The 9,116-nt window shown below is 40.7% G+C and overlaps 1 protein-coding gene across 1 annotated transcript; it reads left to right on the forward strand.

The window, feature by feature from the left end:
- Nucleotides 1-2,961: 2,961 nt before the first annotated feature.
- LOC112246693 (chemokine XC receptor 1-like) lies at nt 2,962-5,056 on the forward strand. Its single transcript, XM_024415182.2, has 2 exons — nt 2,962-3,332; nt 3,604-5,056. Exons 1-2 carry the CDS (start codon nt 3,317-3,319, stop codon nt 4,638-4,640), a joined length of 1,053 nt encoding a protein of 350 aa, XP_024270950.1. The 5' UTR covers nt 2,962-3,316; the 3' UTR covers nt 4,641-5,056.
- Nucleotides 5,057-9,116: the final 4,060 nt, after the last annotated feature.

The raw sequence follows: 9,116 nt of genomic DNA on the forward strand, positions 1-9,116 counted from the left end.
GCAGCTGCTAGAACTGGCCCACTCACAGGAGCAATGCTTGGATGTCTGCCTCTGTTACAGGTCCCTATAGGCTGGCCAGGTTCTCCAACAGGGATGATTGCCTTATCATCCACACATAACATTTCACAGTCCTTCTGCCACATGCAGGAAAACTGTTTAATGTAGTTCCACTGTACTGCAACAAACTATGAGTCTTGATGTCCCTTTTTTATCATCCGAGACTGGACCATGACCTTGAGGTCAAACCTTCCTGTGTACTAGAGAGCAGACATGGACCATGATTGTTGGGTGTAAACAGCCATCTTAAAATCAAATCAAATGTTATTGGTCACATACTGTATATGTATTTAACAGATGTTATTGCGGGTGTAGCGAAATGCTTGTGATTCTAGCTCCGACAGTGCACTAATATCTAACAAGTAATATCTAACAGTTTCCCAACATATACCTAAAATACACGTAAATCTAAGTAAGGAATGGATTAAGAATATAAATACATATGTCAGATTGGCATTGGACTAAGATATCGTAGAATAGTATAGAGTACAGTTTATACATATGAGATGGGTAATGCAATATTTACACACAATTAAAGTGACTAAGATATCGTAGAATAGGATAGAGTACAGTATATACATATGAGATGAGTAATGCAATATTTACACACAATTAAAGTGACTAAGATATCGTAGAATAGGATAGAGTACAGTATATACATATGAGATGAGTAATGCAATATTTACACACAATTAAAGTGACTAAGATATCGTAGAATAGTATAGAGGACAGTATATACATATATGAGATGGGTGATGCAATATTTACACACAATTAAAGTGACTAAGATATCGTAGAATAGTATAGAGGACAGTATATACAATATGAGATGGGTGATGCAATATTTACACACAATTAAAGCAACTAAGATATTGTAGAATAGTATAGAGGACAGTATATACAATATGAGATGGGTGATGCAATATTTACACACAATTAAAGCAACTAAGATATTGTTAGTTTTTCAGCTTTTCAGTGGAGTGGCTGTGTGGTACCAAGTCTAAGATTAAGGGTCTCTTTTCATAGTTTAGAATTATAATTCAACATTGGCCATGTGTCACGATCGTCTGAAGAAGTTGACCAAAGCGCAGCGTGGTGAGTGTACATTTTTGTTTATTATTATAAATGTCACCAACAAAACAAGAAACAAAGAAACGACCATGAAGCTTACAAGGGATATAGTGCCACTAACAAAGAACTTCCCACAATAACAAAAGGGAAAAAGTCTGCCTAAGTATGATTCCCAATCAGAGACAACGATAGACAGCTGTCCCTGATTGAGAACCATACCCGGCCAAAACATAGAAACAGAAAAACATAGAAATAAAGAAACCAGAATGCCCACCCTTGTCACACCCTGGCCTAACCAAAATAGAGAATAAAACCCTCTCTATGGCCAGGGCGTGACACCATGCTATGAATGAAGCATGATTTGTGGTGCGCTCAAAACAACTGTTAACTTGGAACTGTAAAATCTGACTTAAGTGAGTTCAAGACAACTGGGAACTCGGGGAAAATTAGCTACGACTGGGAAAATACGTTTTGAACTTTCATCCAACTCGGAATTGTAAATTCGGAACTCAGGCCTCTTTCTAGAGCTACGACCTGAAGATCACTGACGTCATCATGACTTAACCTTTTTTTTCTCGAGTTCCCAGTTGTCTTGAAAGCCCCATAAATCCAGAGAATGTCGGACTTTGATGACAAAGTTTGATTAGAAAATTTGCCCACGAAGGACCGCCACGTCACCTTCCTGTCCAAGTAAACACAGCACAACAAGGTGTCCAAAACTGTCTTGTATGCTACTGCATAAATGATGTAATATGCCAGGGAGATATGCATGCTATAGCTAATAAAATAATAATAAGTGTATGTTGTGTAGTAAGCTGTTAGTAGCCCATGTGCTTCACCCTAATCATTTGATCTATATTCACCTCTTAATTTTGCCTACTCTTCTGACTTGGTGGTGCACATGTAGCCTATTACCTGTTTTTGAGAAATGTAATCATCAAATATTGTAAGAGCTTTCATTGACTGCTTATATGCATGCACCCTTTATTTATCCTACGATTCTGACTTGGTGTACAGGGAGAACACTGTAAGAATGGCCCATGTTCTGAATTCTGTCTCTGTACATTTCAAAAGTGCTGAACAAATAGTTATTGACTACGTCCATCCTAGCTCGCTCCTGAATGTCTTAATCGAAATTACGGATTGCCTCTTATCCTCTTGTCATCCCATTATGCCATAGTTTGTACATCTCAATTGTCAGTAGAAACCACATTTTCTTAAGCAAGTCACCCATATCAGCTATGTTTTTTTAATGGCAGTAAATGAGGCTGAATGACCTGTTTTGCTGCAAGACAAGGCTCTGCTGATAGCCAGGTGTAGCAGTGATAAGGTCCATTGGTCTGCTGTTGGGACTCTGCTGTTGGGAAAGCTTTATTTAGGCCCTAACAGTTTGTGGGCACCGTTTGTCACCGTTATAGCGCAATTAATGTATTGTTTAATGTTGTGTTGTGGCTTTGCTGGCATGCATCACACCATTTTTTGCCCCGCCAAGATTTACAGGCTAAAATCGCCACTGCAGCTGACACACTTAGATTTCATCAATCATTTTGACTTCAATTTTGTTGTCCAAAATACTAATCAGCTAGCTCTGCGTCTTTGCTGATTAATGCCCTGATCTCTGGCCAGTCCATTGGTTCAATGACATTGTTGTTTCATCCAATAATCGCTTCTAATAAAATAAAAAATATGCATTAACCAATAACCGTTAATTTAACCGACTGTTTGTTTATAATGAGGGACGTCCCAGGTTTAATCTGGACACAACAACAGTAGGAATTTGCGCTGGGTTCAGCGATGACTGCATGAGGGAGAAATGAAACATCTGCACGTCGGCTGCAGGTGCGAGGGTGTGCGTTTCACTGTCCAATCGACTCGAACATGATCTGAGCGCTTGATCTGTGGTGGTTTGGTCTCTTGCGCATCAACTTGAGAAAGCCGACAGTGCATTATAAACGGAGAACCGACAGTTCATTACAACCAAAGCGCCGCATATATTGGCCCAAAAATAACTTTTTTTTTTTTTTTTTTCCGGCCTTTGTCCGGTCTTACGCTGGAGCTGTAGAGGAAGAGATACGTTATGGGGGGTGTTTATAACAGAGATGCAGTACCTTACCTTCATCACAACTCCCCTGTCCTCATATCATTGTGTAGCCTAGCAGGGACAGTGAGGCCATCACGCTAAACCATTATGACGGGTACGACAGGTAAGTTTGATTTGGTTAATGATATAGTAAGCCAAATTTTTCAAACTTCATTCTAGAGTTAAACCCAAACAAAAGAGCAAAAACAATATACATTTTTTACATTTTAATTGTTGCAGTTTCAGGTGTTCTCTTTTTTATGCCTTTTTATATTTCTGTAATTGTAGGTGTGTTACTAAATCATCTGAATTATTTGAATTGCTGCTTTACAAACAGTGTATTGTGAACGAAGATGTGATGTAATTGATTTAATCTGCACTATTCACTTTTCAAGATTTCAGCCATGCCATGGGCGATATTGAAACCAACGGCGCCAATTACGAATATATTGAGAGTTATACAGACGAGGTCTGTAACAAGAACGGCGTTATCAAGTTTGGCTCCATCGCCACCCCTGCCTTCTTCTCTGTGGTGACTATCCTGAGTCTAGCGGGCAACATCCTGGTCCTGGCCATCCTGGCCAAGTACGAGAACCTCAAGTCTCTCACCAACATCTTCATCCTCAACTTGGCCCTATCTGACCTGGTTTTTACCTTTGGTCTGCCCTTCTGGGCAGCCTCCCACATCTGGGGCTGGACCTTTAGCCTGATCCTCTGCAAGACCGTTACCTTTGTCTTCTACGCTGGCTTCTACAGCAGCGTTTTGTTCCTGACCATCATGACTATCCACCGCTACCTGGCCGTGGTGCATCCTCTGTCCGACCATGGTTCCCAAAGGGGCTGCTACGGGGTCACAGTCTCTCTCGTCATCTGGGTTGTTAGTTTTGTGGCGGCCGTCCCTGCTTTGATTTTCAGCTCTGTCCAAAAGAACCCCCATGAAGAAGACAACCATTTTTACTGTGAATACTGGGATCCACTGTGGAAGAGAGTGGGCAGCTACCAACAGAACATCTTCTTCTTGGCTGCTTTTGCAGTGATCGGGTTTTGCTACGTGAGGATATTGAGGACAATCTTCAAGTCAAGGTCACACATGAGGAATCGAACCGTGAAGCTGATCTTCAGTATCGTGGCAGTATTTTTCATTGGCTGGGCGCCTTACAACGTGGTGATATTTCTGAGGTTGTTGACTGACTACTCCGTAGCACCTTTCAATGCTTGTGAGATCAGCACATGGCTTGACTATGGGTTCTATGTGTGTCGACTGATTGCTTTCTCCCACTGCTGTCTCAACCCTGTCTTCTACGCATTTGTTGGGATTAAGTTCAGAAATCACTTGAAGGTGATCTTGCTGAAGCTTTGCCATCGCCAAAGCACCATGGATACACAACAAATTAGATTACCTAACATTTACTCGATGGGATCAATGTACTAGCACAGGGGTCTTCAATCTTTTCTTGCCCAGGGACCCACGCCAGGCAAACCGGCGACCCAGGGACCCGATCATATGTTAGCAAAAAAAAAAAAAAAAAAAAAAGAAGTCACATCTTGTCAAATCAAAATCTAATTTATTGGTCACATACACGAGTTTAGAAGATGTTATTGCGGGTGTAGTGAAATGCTTGTGCTTCTAGCTCTGACAGTGCAGTAATATTTAACAAGTAATATCTATCAGTTTCACAACAACTACCCAAAATACACGTAAATCTAAGTAAGGAATGGATTAAGAATATAAATATATGCCAGAGTGGCATTGGACTAAGATATCGTAGAATAGTATAGAGTACAGTTTATACATATGAGATGGGTGATGCAATATTTACACACAATTAAAGTGACTAAGATATCGTAGAATAGTATAGAGGACAGTATATATACATATGAGATGGGTAATGCAATATTTACACACAATTAAAGTGACTAAGATATCGTAGAATAGGATAGAGTACAGTATATACATATGAGATGAGTAATGCAATATTTACACACAATTAAAGTGACTAAGATATCGTAGAATAGGATAGAGTACAGTATATACATATGAGATGAGTAATGCAATATTTACACACAATTAAAGTGACTAAGATATCGTAGAATAGTATAGTGGACAGTATATACATATGAGATGGGTAATACAATATTTACACACAATTAAAGTGACTAAGGGACTTATACATATGAGTAATGTAAGATACAGAGATATTATTAAAGTGCATAGTGTTTCATTTCCTTAAAGTGGCCAGCGATTCTTAATCTATGTCTATAGGCAGCATAACCATTACACACAGCCTACATCGTTGTCCCCATATTAGTTAAAGTAACGTCCTAGTAAACATAGCTAATAGAACTAATGTGTTAGTAAACCTGCTACAATCATGCAGTAATGTTACAGTGTACATAGTCAGAAAGCAGTTAGACCACTGCGCCACTCGGGTGGCCCCCTAAGGCACTGCATCGCATTGCTAGCTGTGCCACTAGAGATTCTGGGTTAGAGTCCAGGCTCTGTTGCAGCCGGCTGAGACCGGGAGACCCATGGGGTGGCGCACAATTGGCCCAGTGTCAGGGTTAGGGGAGGGGAGTGTTTGGTCGGAAGGGATATCCTTGTCCCATGGTGGTGGAAGAGTTCCAGTGTTGTGTTGGATACTCATAGCCAGCTAGCTAACATAGCATCCCTCTGTTATAGCCAGCTAGCTAACATAGCATCCCTCTGTTTGAGCAGGGTGTTTGAGTAATTAAACAGCTGCATTTGCTAGCTAAGTAAGTGAAACTGAACAAAAAAATGTAACCTCTCTCTCTCTTACTTCTCCTTCATATTTGAAGAAATTAATTTGTTGAAAACTGTTAATCTATTGTCTCTCTCTCTCTTTGAGTCAACCAGTTACCATATTTTATGCATGCAGCGCTAGCTAGCTGTAGCTTATGCTTTCAGTACTAAATTAATTCTATGATCCTTTGATTGGGTGAACAACATATCAGTTCATGCTGCAAGAGCTCTGATAGGTTGAAGGAAGTCCTCCGGGATTTGTCATAATTACTATGTAAATCTATGGAAGGGGGTGAGAACCAAGAGCCTCCTAGGTTTTGTATTGAAGTCAATGTACCAAGAGGAGGACCGAAGCTAGCTGTCCTCCGGCTACACCATGTTGCTACCTTACAGAGTGCTGTTGAGGCTACTATAGACCTTCATTGCAAAACAGTGTGTTTTAATCTATTATTTGGGGACGTGAAAATATTTAGTATAGTTTTATCTAAAAAGGATAACTTTTTCAATGTCTTAACATTTTTTTTTTAATGAAATTCACTGAGAAGGATGGTCCTCCCCTTCCTCCACTGAGGAGCTTCCACTGTTCTACACAATCTAATATGACCCTTTGGGGTCATTTTGAGGTCACTTTTATTGTAAATAAGAATAGAATATGTTCAGGGCCTAAAATAAATACCTGCCAAATGCAGGTAGATTTCTGGCATTGGCGGAAAAGATGTCTATTTCACTAGCCACATTGGCGGGTGGGCAGAGCTCCACAGTGTGACCATTTCACTCGCATTTGTGAATAAAAATAGTCAAGTATGATAACAAAAACAGCAGTAGCTGTTTCAACGTAGTTCTGCCAGTTTGTTTTATACCTGGTAAATTAAATCGCACAAAGTCAAAGAACTACCTATCCAATATAGCCTATGCCACCTCGCGCTGCAACACTGCTTGGCTAGGGGCTGTGGGCATATGAAGATCTGAGTGAAAGATTCATTTTTAGAAACGCTGCGCACAGGCATAAACGTTGATGTGCTGGAGATGGCTGTTTAACAGTCAGTGGTGTAGTATATATACAGTATATACATATGAAATGTGTGACGCAATATGTAAATCCAATTTAAAAGTGACTAAGATACCGTAGAATAGTGTGCAGTTTATACATATGAGATGAGTAATGCTAGATATGGAAACATTATTATTAAATCTTTATTTAACTAGGCAAGTCAGTTAAGAACAAATTCTTATTTTCAATGACAGCCTAGGCAGAACGACAGATTTGTACCTTGTCAGCTTGGGGATTTAAACTTGCAACCTTCCGGTTACTAGTCCAACGCTCAAACCACTAGGCTACCCTGCCGCCCCAAGTATTCAAGTGGCTAGTGATCCATTTCTAAAAGTGGCCAGTGATTCCTAATCTATGTCTATAGGAAGTGCTGATGTGCTTGTGAGGGCTGTTTAACAGTCTGATGGCCTTGAGATAGAAGCTGTTTTTCAGTCTCTCGGTCCAAGCTTTGATGCACCTATACTGACCTCGCCTTCTGGATGATTGCAGGAAGAACAGGCAGTGGCTCGGGTTGTTGATGTCCTTGATGATCTTTTTGGCATTGTTAGGGCATCGTGTGCTTTAGCTGTTTAGGAGGGCGGGAAGTTTGCCCCCGGTAATGCGTTGGGCAGACCGCACCACCCTCTGGAGAGCTTTGCGGTTGTGGGCGGTGCAGTTGCCGTACCAGGCAGTGATACAGCCCGACAGGATGCTCTCAATTGTGCATCTGTAAAAGTTTGTGAGGGTTTTAGGTGTTATGTCAAATTTCTTTATCCTCCTGAGGTTGAAGAAGAGGTGCTGTTGTGCCTTCTTCACCACACTCTCTGTGTGGGTGGCTGCCCACTCATATCATCAGGTTTTGTAAGGGCGCAGCTTTGGGTTTAGAAATGGGGGGGACCAGTGGAGGCTCCTCAGAGGAGGAAGGGGAGGACCATCCTCTTAGTGAATTTCATAAAAATAAAAATGGAAAGCATTGAAAAAGTTATCCTTTTTAGATAAAACTATACTACATAAATATTCACATTTCACCAAATAATTGATTAAAGTACACTGTTTTGCAATGAAGGTCTACAGTAGCCTCAACAGAAGTCAATATACCACGAGGAGGACAGAAGCTAGCTGTCCTCTGGCTACACCATGTTGCTACATGCTATAACAGAAATAAGGCCATGCTCATGAAAAACAAAAGTGTCCTCCCTCATCATAAAAGACACTGACCGCCACTGGGGGGGACATAACCTGGTGAGAATGTTTTGGGCATCTGAAACTAATTTAGTGCATTTCTACACCAGTGGCGGTAAGTGATGAGGGAGGATTTTATTTTTCATGACCATGGTCTTATTTCTATTACAGCGTGTTGGATGACTCGCATTCCTATTCTATTCACCCAGTTCATTGTAACATTGATAGGTTTAGACTACAACATGATACTCTAATTTTCCCTATACCCATCATGAGGTTGCTACAACATAGCCTATGAATGAACTTTTACAATGTAGGTGCACACAGGTCGAGAGAAAAATTTGAGATGACAGTGACACATTCATTACCGCCTTGCACAACTCTTGCCTGCATCTATCTAATCTAGTGTGTAATCATTAGTCCAACAATTGCAAACGAGAGTTTCTATTGGACAAATTCAGGTATTTTCATCCCCATTTCGTTTGCTTCTGTTTAAGAAGCGTTTTTCAACAGAATCGGCAGAATGAATACACCCCTGATCAAGCATTAACACAGTTCACTTAAGTTTCATAGCAGCCACGTTGTATGCATTCTATCCTCTATGCACTCTCCTCCTGTCACCTTTTCCCTTTGTTTGTGGACTTTATTCAAATAAAAATTATACAATTAATAATTTTAACTCATTGGCCTTGGCTCATTTTCTGTGAAGAACATGTAAAATAACACATTTTCCTTGAGTGCCCACTGTTCACATGTTACATGTGTGGTGTTCGGGTCCACTGTGGAAAAGTGTGTGTGTAGGTGAAAACAAGTAAAAATGAAACAAAAAGGTTTGCTGTGTGCCTTCACTCCTGTCTTCATTCTTGTGTTCCTCCTCCCTGGGCCTGCTGTTTCTACACAGCACCAAGAACCTGTCTGTCTCCCTGCCTGTCTCC

This window comes from Oncorhynchus tshawytscha, linkage group LG06, assembly GCF_018296145.1.
Source record: "Oncorhynchus tshawytscha isolate Ot180627B linkage group LG06, Otsh_v2.0, whole genome shotgun sequence".
Taxonomy (NCBI): domain Eukaryota; kingdom Metazoa; phylum Chordata; class Actinopteri; order Salmoniformes; family Salmonidae; genus Oncorhynchus; species Oncorhynchus tshawytscha.